This window comes from Chinchilla lanigera, unplaced genomic scaffold (assembly GCF_000276665.1).
Source record: "Chinchilla lanigera isolate Chin_1 unplaced genomic scaffold, ChiLan1.0 scaffold00081, whole genome shotgun sequence".
Lineage (NCBI taxonomy): Eukaryota > Metazoa > Chordata > Mammalia > Rodentia > Chinchillidae > Chinchilla > Chinchilla lanigera.
In genome coordinates, this window is record NW_004955482.1 from 7,021,383 (window position 1) to 7,041,979 (window position 20,597).

Below are 20,597 nucleotides of genomic sequence, written 5' to 3' on the forward strand. Positions count from 1 at the left end.
GTTGTGAGTTCAAGACCAGCCTGGACTACAGAGTGAGCTCAAGGCCAGCCTGAACTGCGTACTGAGACCCTGTCTCCAAGACCAAAAGGAAAGGAAGAAGCTAAAAACCACCTCTTACTCATGAGCGATCACTTCCCCTTCCTCTTTCCTCTGCCTTTGTCTCTCCAGGTTGCTTGCTCCGAACACTTCGTATCAGTAGAATCACACGACTCTGTGGCCTTTGTGTCCAACCTCTTTCCCTTAGCATGGTGTGTTTAAGGCTCATCACGTAGCTTGGATCCAGCACTCCATCCCTGTTTATCTGTCTTATGGATAGGACTCATTTTATCTATTCAGTTAGTGGGCGTTTAGGTGGATTGATGCTTTTTAGATATTTGTTTCTCTTCTTAGCAGTAAACTCTTAAAAAAATTAGAAGCCCCGTCAGTCCAGGAAACCACTTGAGGAGGCAGCGTCCTCTGGTTGAAGACGGTGAGGGCCGGAGTCTGGCTTCTCAGTGAGGCCTACTTCGTCTGACACTTCTTCGCAGAATGCAGGGGTGTGGTAGTTTTCTCCTCTGCGCCAGAACTTTCTAGGGCTCCGTGGCTGGCAGGAGGCTGAGTCCCAGAGTCCTGTGGGTGAGGGGATCAGGCGGTTCCAGAAAGCGTGAGGGATAGGTTAGGGGAGGGAGGAGGCAGAGGCAGGAAGCCGAGCAGTGGCTGAGGGTGGGGGAAGTGCCTCAGGCTTGCAGCCTAGCTAGGTAGGGAGGGAGAGGCAGAGCATGTAAGGTTCCTGCGGCCGTGGGGAAGGCCAGGTGCTGGTGCCTCAGATTTGGGAGAGCTTCTAGCAGCCCTGGGCTTCACATTCCCCCCGTGCCAGCCCTCACACTGCCTGTGCTCCGCACTTTGGGGTGTTTCCCAGCCTCCACTGAGATGCAGCCCCCCTGCAAAACTGCTGCTTTAGTTACTTTTCTTGTTGCTGAGACACAATACCTGATGCCCAAAGTTAAGGGAGGAAAGGGTTATGTAGCTCACAGTTTGTAGAGGTTTCAGTCCCTAATCAGCTGGCTCCAGGGCAGGGTGGAATCACATAGGAGAAACGGTCTGTGGTGGGCAGAAGGTAGCAAAGCAACAAGGATCAAACACAGCTCTTTCTGTTATATTTCTGTTATATTTTACCCAAGGTACTCAGGGCAGGTAGCACTCACACCCTTAATCCTAGTGCCCTTGATCTTGGCATCGCACCATGAGTCAATCCAAGCGTCACATACTGTAGATCCAGCACCTCTGGAAAAAGCCCCACCTGTGACTGCATGAGGCTTTGGAGGATATCTAGACCTAAGCCATAACACTGCCCTTATGCTGCTGGGGAGATGGATAACGTCTCAGGAAACTGAGGTGGTTCCTCGCAACGTTAGAGTTATCATAAGGTCCAGAAATTCTACTGCTGTACACCCCAGAGAAATGGAGTCATTTTGAGTAGAAACTGTGCCGCAGAAATACGAGTGTTCACAGCAGCAGTATTCACGGCTCCCTGAAACTGTAAGCAAACAAACCTCTGCCTGCAGATGATGGCTAGGCACAGCGTGGTCCAGCCACACAGAGGAATAGTACTGGGCCCTGAACATCAGAGGAGTACTGGCACGTACTACCCCATGAGTGGGTCCTGGAAACATGGGAATTGAAAGAAGCCAGGCACGGAGGCCACCTATTGTAGGGTTCCATTGGTAGAAAATGTCCAGATTAGGTAAGACTCTACAGGCAGAAAGATCACTGTTTCCAGGGAGAGGGAAGAGCCTGCCCACAGGTGTGAGGTCTCTGGGGTAATGTACAATGTTCTGAGGTCAGGTCATGGATCGAATCGTGCACGATTGGCTGTCCATGGGGGTGAGTTCCACCTCTGTGCACTCAACCAGCTGCAGATGGAAAAAACGTGGAAAGAAAACTGCACCTCCGTAGAGTATGCGTAGACTCCTTCCCGCCGAAGTCCCTAGCAGCACAGCGTAGTGGTTGCAGCGGCCGTGCAGTCCTGGGGGATCTGACGGCCACAGGAGGTGACGGGGAACGCCGAGCTGCTTTGACTCAAGTTTTGCTAGCCACCGAGGGCTGTGGAACGTGATCTCTGCTCCGCTGAGGGGTGGCTGTAGCCCAAGGGGGTGGATTTATGGGGTGCGAGTTTCATCGCGGTTTTCAAACGCAGCCTCCCACCCTGAGAAGCACGGGGAAGCAGAGGTCTGCTCCTCGGGTGGAGGGTCTCAGGCCGCTTGCTCAGAGGGGCCCGGCCTGGAAAACAGGCAGGTGGCCGGGCTGGGAGGGTCCATCTAGGAACGGCCCACGCAGGACAGGTGTGACCAGGGACGTGCAGGATGGCTGTCCTGGGGCCCGGGGCCCAGGGGCTTGTGTCGGCTTGGCCTCAGTTATGTGAGGCCTTGAATGTCAGAGTCGGCCCTTGAGCCGGGCACCTGCGAGCAGGGGGACAGGCAGACCCCGGGATGGCTCTGGCCGGGGGTCTCGGGTCAGAAGCGGATGCCCTGCGCCCTGGGAGCTGGCGGGTGGGCTGGGATGAGGACGACGCGGTGCCCATGTGGCCCAGCAGTCAGCTGCTGCTGCCTCTGTCCCCACAGATCCTGGTGAAGACCATGATTCGGAAGCGCTCCTTCGGGAACCCGTTTGAGGGCAGCCGGCGGGAGGAGCGCTCGCTGTCGGCCCCAGGGAACCTGCTCCTGTGAGTGTCCCCTGTGCCCTCTGGTACCCCACACGTGGCACGTGGGAAATCGGTAGTCCTGGGGCCTGGGCGCCCCCACACCTCGTGGGGGCAGGTGGTCCGCACTCCACTTTTGCCGTGCTCAGGCCGGCTTTCCTCCGGGTCCCAGAAGCCGGGATGCCGCAGGGACTTTGAGGCCTTGTGAGGTGCTATGTTGGTAGTGGGGCCTCCGGCAGGGGCTCTGAAGCAGGAGTCGGGGTCTGCTGGCCTCGGGAGGGGTGGGCGCCCCACGGATCCCAAGGGTCCTTTCTCACTTACCTTTTCCCTCCCTCTGGCAATTCCAGCAAAAAACCACCCAGGGAGTGGGAGCCCCTGTCCGAGCCCAAGGTAACGCCTGCTGCCTGTGCCTGCCTCTGCCAAGGCTGGGGGCGGGCGCTGCAGAGCACGGGGCGGCTCTACCCGGCGCCCCCCAGCTGCCTCCAGCGTGGGGCTGAGACCAGGGGCGCCGGCCGGGGCTTGCCCGGGCGGCCATGCATGTGGGCCGGGGCTGCGGTGCATGGCGCTCCACCCGGAATGCCTGTGAACTCACCCAGGGCTTCAGACCCCTGGCGCCGCGCCCTCAGTGAGCGGAGGCGGCGCGGGAGCTCGGTTGCGGGCCGCGGAGCTGCCTGTCCTCGGCACCTCTTCCCTAGGGCTGCCCAGCGTCCACCTTGGTTCAGACTTAGAAAGTGCAGAAAGTGCGCTCCCGCTGGGGGCTCCAGGCAGTCGTTTCCATTGTTAAAAACAGATTTATTAGCTGGGCTGGTGGCTCTCGCCTGTAATCCCACCACTGGGGAGGTTGAGGCAGGAGGATCACTGAGTTCAAGGTCAGCTAAGATCTTGTCTTAAAAAACCAAGATAAATAACAAAAATGTTAAAAGCCGTACGCAGAGCTGGTGGTACAGCCCCGTGGTAGAGCACTTGCGCAGCATGCGTGAGGCCCCGGGCTCCTCCCCAGCACCCCGCTGACCGTATTGAGGGGGGTGCGCGCACCGCACAGCGTGCCACTTAGTGTGCAGTCGGTGGCTTTTCCTGTGGCAGTTACGCAGCCGGCGCCACACTCAGTTTTAGAACAGAGGCATCAGCCCCCGAGAAAACCCCGCGTCTCTGAGCTGTCCCCGCCCCCTCATTCCCCAGCAGCCGCTCTCCTGCTTTCAGTTTTCCATGGGTCTTCCCATTCTGGACGTTGGCTGTAAAAGGAGCCACAGAGCCCGTGGCCTTGTGTCCCTGGCTTCTTTCACCAAGCGTCGTGTTTTCAAGGTTCACCCGCAGCCCGCTGCCGCGTGGAGCAGCGCTTCGTTCCCTCTTTGAGTAATACTGTTGCGCAGGCAGCCACCCCTTGTGTGTCCATTTACCCACTGACGGACACCCTTCCGCTCCCGGCTGTCACAAAGGCAGAGCGCGCTGAACGTTTGTATTCCGCAGGAGTTGGCTTAGGAGAGGAAATTCACTGGCCACCTGTCCCCTAGGGACCAGAGGCTGATCTGGTCATTGGGGAGCCCTTGTCTGAGAACTGCTCATGCTTTTGAGAGAAGCCCTGCTCTCTGGAGCAAGGCAGGAAGCCACCAGCAATAGCAATTGGGCCCAGGCTCCAGCTGCCTCCAAAAGCTGCCCAGTCTCCCCCGCCCTGCCCCGTCTCAGTTTGATGACCAGGTTTGAGGCTGCCTGAGGCACAGAGCGAGGGAGAGCGGCGGGCTTTCCTTCCCCTGGCCCGTGCGTGCGTGCGCGTGCACTTTTTCACTCCCGGCAGGGGCTGCTGGAACTGGGGCCGCCTCCAGCTGGCTCAGGTCTGTTGTGTGCCTCTTATTTCAATGAGGTGAAAATCACCAGGCCTGTGGACACAGCAACAGTGGGGTTCCCTGCCTGTGGCCCAGCGGGGATGCCTGGTCCAGGAGCCCAGGGAGCTTGGCCGGGCCTGGGGCGCTCAGCCCAAGGCTGCTGTCTGTGGTGAGGCCACCCCTGACGTGGCGTGTGCACAGCGCTCTCCTCCTCGAGGCCTGTACCTGCGCTGGTCATCAGAACCAGCAGCCGGTGACTGTGGCTTGCAGACAGAGGGCTTCTTCCTGGGGCTGCAGACACTGCGATTCCCCTGCCCCTATGTAGGGACTCGGACACTCAGGCTGTGGTTAGGAATGGTGGACGGCAGCCCGAGGGACAGGCCTGGCCACTCTCCTGCTAGGACAGACTGCCAGAGTCCCCTGCCCACCTCCTGATCCCCCTTCTACAGTTGTCACCAAGCCGTGACCGGAGAGACCCCTCAGGGCCACAGGGACTCATCCTCCCGCTTCTTGCCCTCCCAGCGCACTTCCTGATGGTAAACTGGGAAGGCCCTGCCACTGCCACCCCCAGGGCTCACCAGGGACACTGATGGCAGGTGTCACCCTCCTGCCCCGCAAGGGCTCACAGCCTACAGGGGCGGAGAGCCAGACTCCAGGTTGCCCCTTCCTGCGATGGCGCGGTAGTTTCGGGGTTGCACCCATGGCTGGCGCCTCACGGTTCCTGTGGACAGAGGGCATGAACAAAAGGGAGAGAGCGTCTGAGAGCACCGGGGAAGGTGGGCACATCGGGTGGCGCCGTTGGCATGCCCAGGCGCAGGTGCCTGCAGCGGGAGACAGCTGGGGGCCTGGCGTCCTTTCCCCAAGTCTTAATGCCCGTTTTCTGTTCACTGAGCAGGAAGCAAAGCAGCGAAGACAGCCTGCGGGGTCCCGACCCGGCCCCCGTGGGGGAGGAAGAGGAGGTGCTGTTGTGAGAGGTGGGCCCTGTGTGGAGAGCTGGGGGGCTGCGGCCGCCGGTGCCCCCACCCGCATGCGTCGGCTGCAGCCCGAGGAGGCCATGGAGCCGGAGTAGCCGCCTGGACGTCCGACCTCGCATGTGGCCGTGTGGCCCGCGGCTCGGGCTGCTGCACCGCGTTTCCATGGCAGCATGTCCTACGGAAACCGAGCACGCGTGTAGAGCCTTGGCCGCCATCTCTGGTTCTGTGCTTTTTCTTTTTTCCTTTGTTGTCTTAAAGGGGACAAAAAAAAGACTTAACTCCATGATGTCGACCTAGACTTACCCGCTGGCCGGACCGGTGGGTGTGAGGAGCTGCGGACCCAAATCCATGTGCATTCTGGGACAGTTGCTTTTTAAAACATTTTTATGCCCCAAATCCTTCATCGTGAACTCAGAATCGCGTCAGATGTACCGAGCGAGTGTGTGTGCGGTGTGAACACAGGGAAGGAGGCAGAGCTCTGGCGGCCGTGGCTGCGGAAGGCGGCCCTGCAACTGGCCAGGGAGAGGGCGGCTCGAGCCCTGCGGCCCTGGCGGCCCTTCCTAGCCCACGAGGCCCAAGCCTGTGCCTGCAGCTGCCAGGAGCTGGATGCAACTTCATTTGCAAGCAGGACTTTTAAATTTTTTATGGTAGAATGTAGTCAGGAAAATGGGAAGGGCTTGACATTTAATTGCTTCTCGAGGGGGATTTTCCACCCTAGAAAAGCACTCAGCAGCCGTCGCGGGAGGAGGTTTCCCTGGAGGACGTCACCTGCGCACAGTGGGTTCCTGAGGTCGTCGGCGGAGCGCTAGTAAATCTCTGTTCAGTTAGGAAAATTTCAGGGTGAAATCCTACACTTCCATGTACATTACATGGCTTAAGAGTCACCAAAAAAATAATTTGAATTCTCTAACAAGACTGAACTCTGGAGAGTTCAGAAGTTATTAGAGCTCCCAGGTTTCCGCCAAGCTGTGGAGACAGAGCCGATGAACCCCGCAGCTGAGCTTGCTCACAGCCTGTGTGTTGCAGAGACTGCTTAGGTCTCCTCTGCATCCTAAGTACTGGCCGGTGTGCAGGCGAGGAAGTGCCACCCAGCTCCCGGTGCACCTCGTGGGAAATGCTCTTTTCTGGCTGAGATCGTGATGATGGTCCTCAGCTCAGATAAACTTGGTGGGACCATGTGGTGTCATCAGGACACCCTGTTAGGGGTGACTGTTGATACCCAGAGCACTCCTCAGGGCACAGGGGAGCCAGGGGCGGCACTGGATGGTCCCTTCTGTAGTCAGAAGTCCAGAAAGCAAACACTGACCCTTTCGACTTAGAGCTGCCCATGAGAGACTGCTCTGGCGGATTCTGACCTCCGCTTCCCAGTGCTCTGGGGGGATCTAGTCTGTACCTGGGCTCAGAGGACCTTCTAAGGTGTCTGAGGCCTGTTCCCCCTGGTCAGCCATTCATAGGACCCGGATGTTGTTGGCTTCTGTAGATTTTCCTCAGCTCTTGAGTGTAGTTTAGTCAGACCTTTCTTGCTGTCACATAAGGAGATAGAATTAGGGTGTGCTGGTTCTGAAGAGCAAAGACCGGGGTCCGGGGAAAGTTGCTTTGCCTGCTTGCTTTGTCTTTGTAGCCCAGTGCTTCCTCTTGCTGTCCCTATTTAAATTTATGGGGAAGTGGTCCAGTAGTTCCACCCCTTCTGGTAGCAGGTGGGGCTGCGGGAGTTTGCAGTAAGCACCTGGAAGTGGTGAAGGCCGACGGTCCTTAGGCCCAGCCCCAGCCTGCATGTGGACTTGGGCCTGGCTGAGTCGGCCCCCTGAGGCAGGCAGGCCGCGTGCAGGGTGCTGCAGAACTGCAGGGTTTACGAGACCGAGTGGGCAGTGCCGTCTCTCCCTGCCATCTGGATGTCCACGGGGACGCCAGCAGTCGCAGAGCTCCCAGCTGTTGGGGCAGGCTGGTTAGGGGAGGTCCATGTGGATAACTTTTCCTTTTTTAAACAAAGGAACACCAAAGAAAGCTAAGGAAAGGAACTGCCTGGCCCCATGGAACGCCTAAGTAAGCACAGCTGTCGCTAAAGCATTAGCGCCAGCACTTCTGGAGCACAAAAAGCCAACTCTGCCAGGAAGGGCAAAGCTGTTGACAGCTTTTCTGGCTGGGCAGAGAGGGCGCCCACACCTCCTTCCGGGCTGGCTCTGCCGTGGGGCCAGCATGGTGGGAGGGGCTGCAGCCGGTGCCTGCGGCCCGAGGGAAGCACAAATCTTCCACTTTCCCCTCTGCCCTTTCTACCCGCCCGTCCATCCACAGGTCGCCAGCCCTCTCAAACCTTACCGAGCGCCTGGTTGGCATCTGGGCTGCAGAAGCCGCCTGCCTGAGGCCCGGCCTCTCCAGGCGAGGAGAAGGCTGTGCAGGCGGATGGGCCCGGCCCACGGCTCTCCCCCGTCGGAGGCGCCCAGGCCGCCGCTGGCCGAGCCGGGATGTCCGCCTGCTCCCAAGGTGCTATGGATGGTCTCCAGGTCGTTGGCTCCCGTCCTTTCTCCAGATTCGTGGGACTTTTGCCTTTTCTCTTATGTGATCAGTCCGATGCCCCATGATGCCTCTGTTCTATCCCTGATCCTTCTACTATGCATTTCCCTTTACCAGGTGTATAGAGTTAAATACTGTGTATTTATCACTTACGAGTACGTGAACTTACGAGAAAGATAAGCCTTTGATGTTTTTCCACAGGTGATTAAGCTTCTCTGTAAACTTGAAATAAACACACAGCAAAATGGTGCAAGCCTGGGCTGCTGGGAGTTGTTCTGGTGTTTATCGCATTCCTGGGTCCTTGCGTCTGTTTTCTGTTTTCTGTCCTTGGTGGAGAGCAGGTCAGGTGCCCCAGGTGAGGCCAGTGCAGTTAGCGGTCCTGATTAGGGCCTGTCTTGGTGTGCCACTGCTCGGTGTGACCCAGAGACGAGCAGTATCACCCACACCGGGCAGAATGCGCGTGCCAGGCCCCGTGTGGACCCACTCCGGGTGCCTGTGACGCTCGGAAGCGCTGCTCTGGCAGCAGGTGAGGTAAGCCCGCCTGTGGGCCAGGCTGGCTGTGTGACCTCCACCCCAGGACAGTGTCAATCCTCCCCAGCACAGAAGTCAGCTCCCTAGGGGCTTGGCTTTGTTAGCAAAGCACCCAGACTGGAGTGTCCTGGCCCTGCCTCACCCATCTGGGTGCTGCTCTAAGGCAGCACCCCAGGGCTCGATGCATTTGAACTTGGTTTATTTTCTTCCTTTCCTTTCCCATTCCTTTCTTTTTTTGTAGCCCTGGCTGGCCTTGAACTCTCCAGTGATCCTCCTGCCTCAGCCTCCGGGGTGCTGGGCTTACATGTGTGCACCACCCTGTCTGGCTCTGTGTAATTCAGGCTGGCCTTACATTCACTAGGTAGCCCAGGTCAGCCTCGAACCCAGTGATTCTCTTGCCTCAGCCTTGAAAGTGCTGAGATTACAGGCGTGCAGCACCTTGCCTGGTTCGGGGCGGCTGGATGCAGCCGGCCACATCCACCGTGCCGAGGCTGACAGCTTCCCCCTTTAGGGCCTTAGAGGCGGCCAGGACGCAAGAGGGCGCCGCCCGATGCAAGGTGACATCGTGAGTGCGGTTAGCAGTGCCAGGCACCTGGCCTCACCCAGCTGACCTTCATACTGCATTCTGGAAAAGGGGGCCTAAGGCCTCCTGCCCCAGCACAGCCCCCAGCCTGCGCGAGCAAACCCTTGGCCTCAGGCTGCGCCGCTGTGCGGAGCGGCTCCGGAGCGGCTCCGGGAGGCGTGACCTGCAGAGAGCGGCCACTCCCCGCCGGCTTCCGAGGCTGGGCACATCCGGGAGCTGGCTTTGCTTCCGGGTGGGCGGGGCCGGGCGCAAACTCCCCCCGTCCTCCGCGCCCAGCGAGGGGTGGAGCCGGCGCTTCCCGCGGAGCCCGTGGGCCGCAGCCCCACCCCGTTCCCAGCCCGCGCGGGCCTGGCCACCTCACGGGTGCCGCCCGGAGCTCCCGCCCCGCTCCCGCTTGTCCCCAGCAGTGCGTTTGGGGGGTGCAGCCAGACCGCATCCGCATCCGCGCCCTCCGTGAAGCAGAGCTGTGCCGAGAGCATCCTGTAAACCGCACCCGCCAAGCAAGAGCCCGGGCGGGCGTCCCCGCGGCAGCGGGAGCGGTCAGTGCGCGCGGGCCGGGCCGCCGCGCCTGCCCGGGGTCTCACAGCCGTGCGAGCCGTCCGAGCTGCGCCTCACGCCTGTGCCAAGACAAGCGCAGGGTCCTGCCTTGGATGCAGGCTTCCGGAGAGCGGCTAAGCCGCTAAAACGTGTCACCTGAGCAACGCTGTCATTCTACCTAAGAGCGCCAGCGCAGGCAAGATCCACTAGAGGAAAAATCACGTCCTCCAAAGGGACAACCTAATGAAGGTCCAACTGTTCAGGTTTTTAAGGGATGAAAACAGAAAAAAAGCCAAAGATTCAGACGCAGACGGTTTCTAGACCTTTTTTTTTTTTTTTGAGACAGGGTCTCGTGTAGTTCAGGCAGGCCTTGAGCTCACTTTGTAGCCCAGGCTGGCTTCGAACTCACAGTGACCCTCCTGCCACAGCCTCCCGAGTGCTGGGATTACAGGCGTGCGCCACCATGCCCAGCTTAAGACCTTTTTCTGGGCACAGTGAGCTGAATGAAAAATTTTCAACCTAAGATACTAACAGAGAGAGGTGCTTCGAACAAAAGGGTTGGTTCAGGGTCACAGACAGATGGCACCCCAGGCTGTGTGTCACACATAGGTGGGCACATCCGGGGAAGCTGAGGCCTGGGGTTACTTTGTTGCTTTTTGTTTTATTCTTGGTATGTCATTCAGGCTGACCTTAAATTCCCTACATAGCCCAGGCTGGCCTTGAACTCACAGTGACCCTCCTGCCACAGCCTCCCGAGTGCTGGGATTATAGACAAGTGCCACCACGCCTGGCATTGATGGCGGCGAAGCTGCATAAAGAGAGGGAAGGCAAGTCCTAGCACACGTGAGACACCACAGGTGAGGGATAAGAAAAATCGTCTGTTTTACTGTTTGGTCCTCAGTAATCTCAACATAGCTGCCCTCAAGAGAGAAATGCTAGTCCCGCCTCCGGATGGGGAGGGCCGTGCCCCTGGTTGGGGTGGGAAGGAACAGCAGCTGGGCCTGCTACACATCTGCTACACCCAGGAGGCTCTCCTTTCCTGTCCTCTATAGTTTTCTGAGACAAGGTCTCGCTACTTTGGCCTTGAACTGTCGGAAAGCCTCCTGCCTCAGCCTCCTGAGGGCTGTGCACCACCACACTTGGGTTCCCTTTCCTTACAAGGTGCTTGAACTGGGTTGCTGTGCGTCAGAAGCCTGGACCTGTCCTGAGGGCGCAGCCTGAGCTTCCTGAGGAGAGGCAGCCCCATGAGCTGCAGCAGTGTCGCTGCTGCCCGGGGCCGGCCTCTGCCGGAGACGTCCTGGAGAGGCGGCCCAGCTGACGACAACGTGACCCTGCGCTGGGGGAAATGGGCCTCTGCGCAGAACGCGGCAGCTGCTGGGCCACCTTGAGTCCTTGTGGAGACTGAGCCCAACCCGGGACATTCCTGGGTGACACAGCAGCCGTCTCGCCTTGCTTTCCTGCGTGTCCGTGAGGCCGTGGGAGCCTGGCGTGGGCAGGCGTCACTGCTCTGCGTCCCCAGCAAGACCCTGCAAGGAGGACAAGCGGGTGAGTGTGCACAGGGCACGGCGCGGGCGGGGCCGGGTGCTTTCCTGAGCCCTTGGGGGTGGGTCCCACGCGCAGCGCCCAGCCCTCTTGTTAGGGAGGCTCAACTTCAGCACTGTGTGGACGCAGCTTTGGTTCTAACACCTGCTGTTATAACCCATTCAAGATGTGGCTAATGAACAAAGCCTCCCCTTCTCCCCGTACTGGGGAGGGGACCCAGGGCAACGTGCGCGGCAGGGAAATGCTCTACCGCTGCGCTCCAGCCCAGACCGGTTTTATTTCAGTGTGAGACATGTGACGTGGAAGGACAGTGGCCTAGAACTTGGGATGCTCCTGCCTCAGCCTCCCAAGTAGCTGGGATGATAGGTGTGCACCAGTGTGGCCGGCTCAAAGCTAGGTTTTTAGAAAGAGTCCATGTAAAGAACAGGGCTCTAGAGATGGCGCAGATGCCGAGGTGGCATGCGACTGCCTGGGCGATGGGCGAACACGCAGCAGCTGGCACAGAGGCGTCTCTGCCCTGGCACCAGAGCCACCGGGACGCCCTGCCTGCCGGGAGCACAGCGGCGCCTACCTGCTCGTAGTCTTCCACGAACTTGTACTTCTTCTCCCGGTAGTAGTATCTCTTCTTCATGCAGTAGAGGACGATGACGTCGCACAGCACGGTCGCCTGCAGGAAGGAGCGGGGTGCGCTGGGCTCCCGCTGACCGCCCGGCCCCTCCTCTGGAATCCCAGGGTCCTCGCTGGGGGCGAAGGGGGCCCAAGGGGCCTGACCTCGCAGGAGGGAGGCTGAGGGGGCCCGGGGCCAGGAGCGCAGCACTCACCACGCCCAGCAGCGCCAGCCCTGAGCCCACGTTGATCATGGTGGGGATGACGTCAAATTTCCCAGCCTGCAGGCAACAGGACGGAAACCAAGCTCTGAGCCGGGGGCACGGCGGGCATAGGCAGGGAGCGGCCCTGCAGGGCCGGGAGGAGGGCTAGCGGGTCGCAGGCACGGCCACCTTTCCGAACACGATGACGTCGAAGCGGATGCCGTAGGCCTTGATGAGCGTGCGCTGCTCCTGGCCGGCAAGGTCCCTGTAGTACTTGGCGAACCTGGGGACGGGATGGTGGGTTAGAGGGGCAGGGACAGCTGGGGTAGGGCGGCTCGGGTGGGGTGTTGTGGCAGGTCCCAGCTAGGGCCTCGGTGGTGGGGGTGGTGTGCTCCCGAGGGACCCCAACTCGCCCCCTCCTGCAAGACGGCTCAAGCCAAACCTCTGGCGCCAAATGTCCCTCCCATGACAGCTGAGCCACCTGCCTCCAAAGGGACCCCGCTGCTACGGGGAACATGGCCGTGTGGCCAGCGGTGCTGCCGGCGGGGGACGGAGCCTGCCACGAAACAGTGCCAGCTTCTGATCTTTTTTGTTTTTGAAATAAAATTTTTAAAAATCCAGATCCAGCTGAGCGTGGTGGTCTGTGCCTGTAATCCCAGCACTCTGGGAGGCTGAGGCAGGAGGGTTGCACTGAATTCCAGGGCAGCCTGGATTCCATGGTGAGTTCAAGGCCAGTGTGAACAACATAGCAAGACTCTGTCTCAAACAAATTTTAAAAAGCGTTGGGGATATGGGTCAGTGCAAAGGCTCTGGGTTCAATCCCCAGTACTATAAAAAAACAGAAAAGAAATACTGAATTCTGTACTTTAATAGGCGAGTTGCATAGCAGTGAACTGTGGTTTAATCAGCCCTAGAACGAAAGCACAGCCGGACCGCGGGCGGGGGAGAATCACACACCCGCGGCTGTGCTGGAGCTGCCTGCTTCTAACCCCACTCGGGTCCAGGCCTGGGAGGCACAGGCGCGTGGCTGTGGGCTCCCACTCAGGCCCGGGGGCACCTCGAGGGCTCTACAAGGACCGGATGCCGGTGGAGACGGAGCGATACGACCTCACTCCTAGAAGGAAATTCAGATACTGTGCTGCGCCCCGACCAACGGCTCAGGACAGCAGGCCCTGCAGCGGTTTCTTGCAATGCCAAATATCACCACTAGAGGGAGACAAGGGCAACAAGAAGCCGGTGGACCGGCTCCGTGGAGTGGGAAAGTGTAGCTGAAAATGTCATGAGCTCTGAGTTTTGCGGCTCCTGCCCGTCAGATTGCAGCTCTCCTGAACCGAGCGCTGCCCACTATCCGTGTCCGTCCAGGACCTGTGAGGGTGACCTTGTTTGGAATAGGGTCTTTGCAGACAGAGTTGAGGTGAGGTCGTACCGGATTAGGGTGTCCCCTAAATCCAATGTCCGCTTACGACAAAAGACTTTCCAGCCAGGCAAGAGGGCACATGCCTATAATCCCTGCAGTCTGCGAGGCTGAGGCAGGAGGATTGCAAGTTTGAGCCCTGACTGGGCAAGTTAATAAGTAAGACTCTGTCTCAAAATAGATTTTTTTTCCCAAAATAAATTAAAAAATAAAAAGGCTAGAAGGAGATCAGGGCAACACAAAGCACTGTTGACTCAGGTGCCTGTTTTTGGGAGTAGCACAGGCCTGGGGTTCAAACCCCAGTACCGCAAAGACACACAGGTGCGGAGGGAGGAGAGGCGTGTGTTGGCAAATGTGGACACTGCAGCGGCAGGGCCAAGCCAAGGGCGTGATCCCTGTACTCCGGGAGGCTGAGGCAGGACCATACGTTCGAGCCAAGCCTGGTCCATTTAGCCACTTAGTAAGTTCCTGTCTCAAAAAATAAGAAGAGCCGGGGATGGCGTTCAGTGCAATGCAGCTCAGTGCAAAGGCCTTGAATCCAATCCCCTGTATCAAGGTTTGTTTTCTGTTTTCTATTTTTTGAGACAGTCTTGCTCTGCAGCCCAGACTGGCCTTGAACTCACAGTGATCCTCCTGCCTCAGCCTCCTGAGTGCTGGGATTACAGGTGAGCACCCCTGCGCCCACCACAACACCTTTCTTGTAGCAGGAAGGGCGAGGAGGCAGGCATGGGAGCCAGCCCTGCACCGCTTGGGAATCACCAGCCGCCCTCGCCCTCCACTCCTCCTGGGGGCCTGGCTCCGCCCACCTGAAGTTGTAGCCTGGGGACACGTTGTGGTCAGCGTCCCGCGTGTCCAGGCGCCGGAAGGAGTAGCGGGGCAGGCAGAGGGCGGCGGCCCGGTCCAGGTTGCAGTCCCAGTTCACCTGGATGCCCATGATGCCGCCCTGCGGGACAGGTGGGGGACACGTCGGGCTCAAGGTGCAGCCGGAGGGGCCCGGGGCGCGTGACAACAGCCGGGCCTGTGCCCACCTCCATGGCCATGTCCTGGAAGCTGTGGCCCGCGCTCTCCACGACGTGGCCCAGACGGAAGATGGGGCAGAAGGGGTCCGTGCGAGCGTCGTACACGCAGGACTTGAGGTAGGCGGTGGAGATGTTGGGCAGGATGTTCCTCCTGGGAGCCGGGACGTCAGCGCCACGCCCCCTCCTTCTGCACCTCCTCCCACGGCCTCCTCCCAACGGGGCCGGGCGTGTCCCCGGGGCATCCGCGCCCGCGCAGCCGCAGCCACTCACTTGCTGAAGTTGAACTTCGGATACCAGATGTTATTCTTAACCAAAAGCGTGAAGTTTTCTGCAGCCTTCAAAAAGGCAGGTCTGAAAAAAAATGGTAAGCTGTTGTTGGAGAAAGTACAGACATAAACACGTCTGTCTGTCCACCGCAAGCCCTGATGCGCTCACCTTGGCACGCGAGAATCATCCTCCACGGGGCACCAGGACGCCACCTCGCAGGTCTTCACCGATGCGTTGAATGGCACGCATCTCCCAGTCTGGACCCCTGCAGGGGAAGGGGCCGCAGGTCCACAGGGCCCCTCCTTTCTACCTTTGTGGGTGAGCCCCTCCTACCCAGCCGCCCATGCTGCCAATCTTTTCTTTTTTTTTGAGACAAGGTCTCGCTATGCAGTCCAGGCTGGCCTTGAGCTCACTTTGTAGCCCAGGCTGGCCTCGAACTCACGACAATCCTCCTGCCTCAGCCTCCCGAGTGCTGGGATTACAGGCGTGCACCACCTCGCCCTGCTTATGCTGCCAATCTTGAACGATCCCAGTTCTGGGATTTAGACGGTGCCCAGGAACTGGGACCAGAGAGGGTTCCCTGAATGGCAGCCACACCTCTGCTTTGCAACGCCAGTCCCCAGGGAGCCCAAGTCACAGAATGGAGTAAGGTCTGGTGCTCACACAACAGAGGTGAATGTAGAGAAGGTGCTAGGTGCTGCTCCACCTCCATTGGTGATCAAATCCAGTACCTTCACATTGAGCTACATCCCCAGTCTTTATTTTATTTTGGGACAAGGTCTTGGTAAGCCACTGAGTTGCCCGGGCTGGGCTCAAACTTGCCATCCTCCTGCCTCAGCCTCCCAGAGTGCTCCGATTAGAGGTGTGTGTCACCACGCCAAGCTTCTAGGGTCTTTCTTTTGATACCAGCTTCACCCAGGGTGGCAGAGCTTCACTAGGGACCTGGGAAGATTTTTCTCCCTCGTGCTGGGGACTGAGCCCGAGGCCTTAAGCTCGCTGAGCACACGCTCTACCGCTGTGCCTTTCAGCCGGGCCTCCTCGTCCCTGAGGTCCGCATCGGCGATGCCCGCCAGGGGGCGCCGTCTGTCCCGGGCCCGCCCGCCCGGACCCCTACCGTTGCTGTGGGTGCCCGCGGAGCCCGCCGTGCAATTGGCGTCCGATTCACACCCGGTGGTCTGGTCGGGAATCTGGAAGCAGGAGGAGCGAGGAGGATTTCCTCCGGGTCCCGCCGGGGTGGAGGGCCGGGGACCAGGCCTGAGGCGCCACCTACCTCGGGACAGGTGCCCTGGGTCTGGTTCACGGTGATGATCATGTTGGTCATGACGAAGATCGAGTTTTCCTCCTGAGGGGGAAAGAGGGGACAGGGCCCTGCTGGGTCCCCTCCGCGCTGCCTCGGGGTTCTGGGGGGCACTGTGCTTCTAAAACATGAGACTGAAATATGCCTAAAAGTGACCCGCTAAGGTAAGCAATGAAAGACAAGGACTCCAAAAGTTTCTTTCCTTTTTTTTTGAGACAGGGTCTCGCTGTGTAGTTCAGGCTGGCCTTGAGCTCACTTTGTAGCCCAGGCTGGTCTTGAACTTGCAATAATCCTCCTGCCTCAGCCTCCCGGGTGCTGGGATTACAGGCGTGTGCCACCACGCCCGGCCTTAATAACCATTTTTTAAAAAGTTTCTAGTTGGATCCATCATCACCACAGGTTGCAGGTGTTGTAGTCTAACTAATTACAATTAGTATCAAGATGAGGCTGAGGGCACTCTCCCACCAGCTGCATCCCTGCCCGTTTTATTTTTACTTGGAGACAGTCCCGGAAGTCCAAAGGGCGAGGCTGTACCTCGGGACCACGCAGCCAGCCACCTGTGCATCCCTGCTGTCCCGAGCTTCTCCGCCCTGCCCTGTCACACCCTTCTCTAGAGAAGGAAAGGAAGGCACACCTTGTCTCACACCTCCCAGCGAGGAGTTCACGCTTTTCTAAATCTGGCTGTCACAAGCACTGAGCACTCAGCTATCTGCTGGGGCCTTTGGGGCCCTGGCCACACGGGGCAGTTAATAAGTCAGTGCTATGGGGTGCGGAGTGGTGCACGCCTGTAACCCCTGCACTCCTGGAGGCTGAGGAAGGAGGATTGCTGAGACTTCAAGGCCAGCCTGGGCTACACAGTGAGACTGTCTCAAAAACAAAACAAAACAAAAAAAGCAAGCAAGCAAGAAAAAGGGTCAATGTTTAACCAGCAGCTTTGTGGGTGCAGCTCAGTGCAGAGCACTTGCCTGGAATGCGTGAGGCCTGGGTCTGATCACCTACGCCAAAAACCCCCAAAACCAAAAACGACGCAAACGTTAACCTGCAGCTTTGTGGCTTCACACGCCTCGACTTGAGGGCCGCGTCAAGCAGTTCCTCCCTCTGCCTTTGCCCCTGAGGGAGGCGGGGCTGTTCCCGCCTGGCCTGGCCTGGGTCTCTAACGGCTGTGAGGGTTCTACGCCACCTGCCCAGGTTTACCTTGTGGGTGTCGGACAGAAAGCAAATACGAAGGGTGGAAAGGTGCCACGTCCGCCTGGACTCTGCCCAGGACTCGAGACGTGTGGCTTCCCGACCTCGGGAGACTGGGGCAGGCGGAGATGCCCACGTGGGAGGGCCCTTGCGGGCTGCCCGGCCGCGGCCACGGGGCGTGACAGGCTGGAGCGGAAGCCGAGAGAGCCGGCCGCTCTGCTCACGCGCCAGGCCCGGCGCGGGAAGGTGGCTCTGTGGCCCGGGTCATGGCGCGAGGGGCAGAGCTGGGAAAGAGGCCTCCACAGGGTCCGAGGCCGGGGGAGGACACACCTGCGCAGGGATCACGTAGTCGGCCACGTCCCAGATCCGGAACCCGAGCTGAGAAGTGTTGGTCACGGCCACGCCTTTGGCCTTGGTTGTGACGGAGCTGACCACGGAGTCCCGCTCCTGGTAGCCCTTCTCCCACACGAACACCCACCTGCAAGCACAGCGGGCTCCTCAGGGGCTGCGGGACGCAGCGGGCCGGCGACCGCCAGGGAGGAGGCGGAGAGCGCGTTCACTGACAGCGTGGTGTCACCTGAGATGCTTTTCTGCGATGAGACCGGGCAAACCCACCGCACAGCGCGAGGTGCGACGCCCACCTCCTCCTTGGGGGACCTTCGTGGACCCCATCTGATGACAGTCTGATTAAAGATTTCACTGGGCGTGGTGGCACATGCCTATCATCCCAGCACTCGGGAAGCTGAGGCAGGAGAATCACCACGAGGATGAGGCCAGCCTGGGCGACATAGTAAGTTCAAAGCCAGCCTGCACTACACAGGGAGACCCTGTCTCAAGAAACAAAGCAAAACAAAAACAATCACAACAATAAAAAAGGGAAGATGGGAAAGATAACAGCAACACAGGACTGTTGCCAGACTACATGAGTTGATGAGTGTTAGATGCTGAGAACAGTGTTTCAGCTTATGATTACTAGAATGAAACTGGCCAGTAAAACAATCAAAACGGCTCCCTATTTCAGAGCTGTCCTTAAACATCTATCAGCGCTGGGCACAGAGGAGCACGCCTGTAATCCTAGCACTCAGAAGGCTGAGGCAGGAGGATCACCTCAAGTTCAAGGCAGGCTGGGATACACAATGAGGTCAGGGTCAGCCTGTCTCCAAAAACAAAACAAAAACAATAACAAAACTATTATTTCTGGAGCCAACGAATATCCCATCTCCTCTCCTTTTAATTCCCATGAGCTCAGACTTCAGAAATTCGCTGGTTTGGGTTGCTTGTTTATGGGTTTGTTGATTTAGGCAATCCCAAGCTCACTGTCCAGCCTGCAGGTAGGCTCCTCCTTCCCCAGGTCCTCTTCTGCAGGGCTTCTGAAAATTCAGCCACAATAAAGCCTCTAATTCATTCCAGTCTGACACAGAGGCGTTCAGGGACAGGAAGGCCGCTATTAATCTGCCACTGAGTACAGCGAGTTGCTAAAGCAAAGACCGACAGTGTGACAGCCCTCACTATCATGTGATGATTTCCTCATCGCCGTCACATGACTGATAGGCTGCGATGGGAATCAGTTCAGTCTCTTTTGAAGACCAGTTGTTGTATGGAGAGGAGACCACAGTTTCAGTCTGGTGAACTGGATCAGGAAATTATGCAACAAGTTGGGTTTTTTTGTTTGGTTCGTTTTTTAAAGACAGGGTCTAGCCTGGCCTTAAACTATGTAGCCTCAGCTGGCCTTGAACTTGCAGATACTCCTGCCTCAGCCTGCCAAGAGTTGGGATAACACGCATGTGCCACTACACCCAGCCTGAGGGAGTTTCGATTGTAGCAAGATGTATATAAGCAAAGCACTACTGCTTTAAAAATCCCCACGATCAGGAAACCTAGAACCCAATAGAAATCCTTAAGCCCAGTTGAAATACAATGGTATTTTGCAGTCCACATGTGTAATTGAATAGTTTCTAGTAACCATGTTAAAAACTAAAGACACATAGGCTGGTTGTGGTGGTGCATGCCTGTAATCCTAGCACTCAGGAGGCTGAGGCAGGAGGATTGTTGCAAGTTTGAGACCAGCCTGCGCTACAAAGTGAGCTCAAGGCCAGCCTGAACTGTGTAGTGAGACCCTGTCTCAAAAAGACAAACAAAAGACCAACCAAACAAAAAAACCCCTAAAGACACAGGAAAACTGATTCTTTTCAAGAAAACTGATTTGAATGATATATTTTATGCAATCCAAAATATCCACAATACATTAACACGGCATCAATAAAAAAGGTACTGATGTGGTATTGTACTCTTTTTGTACTGTGTCTTCAAAATCTAGTGTACATCTTACAGACAGAGTGCCTCTCCGTTTGTGGTACAGCAGCTCAAGTGTCCAACAGCCACGTGTGACCTGGCCAGCATAAGGCACAACACAGCCGGAGACTCCTTCCGCAGCCCAGACCCTGAGGGTTCTCTAAGGTGGGTGTCAACTCCTCCCAGGGAACCAGAGCCGGAGCGGACGCTGCGTGAGAGCTGCCGACCCAAAGGCTTCACTCCACGCGGGGCTGCGGGTCCGCCAAGCAGCCCCGGCTGGTCTCGGGATTGAGGAGCGCGGCAGCACGCCTGTGAGCCGAGCAGCGTCCAACTACCTCGCCTGGAGCTTCCTGAGCCCCGTCCTGGGGACCTGCCAGCCGGTTGACGTTGAACCCACAAGTGGATCTTTTGTTTTGTTTTCTAGTGCGGGAGATGGAACCTAGGCCCTCACGCCTGCTGACCACATCCACCCCTGAGCGCCATCTGGAAAGGACACCTTTCCCGCCGCACCTGCTGCCGCCGGCCGCGGACCATGCGAGTCCCCTCGGGCAGCGCTCGCACCGAGCCCCACCCCAGGAGCGAGCTCCGCCACTGCTCGTGCCGCGCAGGGGTCGCGATCAGGTGCGTTGGCAGAACCCCGGGTCACCGACCCGCACTCCGCCACGCCGCAAATCACCGGGGCGGCGGGTCACGCTCTAGGGCGCGGGAATGGGGAGGGCGCCCAGGGCCACTGCGCGCTGCAGATTCCCGCTCGGGTCCCCGGTGGCCGAGGCACCACTCCCTCTCCTGCGCGGTAGGGCATCGGAACGGCGCACCCCGCACTCGCACCCCCGACGCCCCGCGGTCCTGGGTCGCCGCCTGCGGCCCAGCCCGCTGCTCGAGGAAAAAGACGGGGGCCAAGGCCCGAGGGCGCCCAGCGGAAACCGCAAGCCCGGGCGGGTCGGCCGCCCATCATCCTGGGACGCGAGGAGGGGCGGCTGAGGCGCGCAGGCCAGGCGCACCCCTCGCCCGGCCAAAGGCATCGGCGAGTCGCCGGGAGGCAGGGTAACGAGGAGAGCGCGTGGACCGCGCAGCCGGCTCTGCCCTTGAAACGCGGCGCCACCCGCCGGGGGTCGCAGCCCTGACCCAGCGCGCAGGCG

General features: G+C 58.7%; 3 protein-coding genes across 8 annotated transcripts in view; 2 read left to right on the forward strand and 1 right to left on the reverse strand.

Moving 5' to 3' along the window:
- Positions 1-8,241, forward strand: part of Camkk2 (calcium/calmodulin-dependent protein kinase kinase 2, beta) — a 29,614-nt gene extending 21,373 nt beyond the window's left edge. For 3 of the 6 annotated variants that reach the window (XM_013503676.1, XM_005403133.2, XM_005403136.1), the window contains 3 exons: positions 2,601-2,701; positions 3,025-3,067; positions 5,393-8,241. In XM_013503676.1, the coding sequence (XP_013359130.1) occupies positions 2,601-2,701; positions 3,025-3,067; positions 5,393-5,566 (318 nt within the window). In that variant the 3' untranslated portion in view covers positions 5,567-8,241. The remainder of the gene's footprint in view (positions 1-2,600; positions 2,702-3,024; positions 3,068-5,392) is intronic. The other 3 variants (XM_013503675.1, XM_013503677.1, XM_005403135.2) reach the window with 3 other exon arrangements.
- Positions 8,242-10,491: 2,250 nt separating this feature from the next.
- P2rx4 (purinergic receptor P2X, ligand gated ion channel, 4) lies at positions 10,492-17,644 on the reverse strand (the record flags this gene model as incomplete). Its single annotated transcript, XM_013503678.1, is given in 11 exon segments — positions 10,492-11,159; positions 11,747-11,842; positions 11,997-12,062; positions 12,174-12,267; positions 14,205-14,341; positions 14,427-14,568; positions 14,688-14,768; positions 14,853-14,949; positions 15,799-15,871; positions 15,955-16,026; positions 17,497-17,644. Coding segments are annotated over 11 exon segments (1,033 nt in total), but the record flags the coding sequence as incomplete, so codon positions are not given.
- A 1,637-nt stretch (positions 17,645-19,281) lies between these two features.
- Positions 19,282-20,591, forward strand: LOC106146516 (translation initiation factor IF-2-like). Its single transcript, XM_013503679.1, has 2 exons — positions 19,282-19,623; positions 19,883-20,591. The coding sequence occupies exon 2, from the start codon at positions 19,991-19,993 to the stop codon at positions 20,504-20,506; it is 516 nt and encodes a 171-aa protein (XP_013359133.1). The 5' UTR covers positions 19,282-19,623; positions 19,883-19,990; the 3' UTR covers positions 20,507-20,591.
- Positions 20,592-20,597: the final 6 nt, after the last annotated feature.

Excerpts from the sequence above, each read along its gene's own strand:
- LOC106146516 (XM_013503679.1), top strand. The coding sequence starts at position 19,991 with ATGCGAGTCCCCTCGGGCAGCGCTCGCACCGAGCCCCACCCCAGGAGC.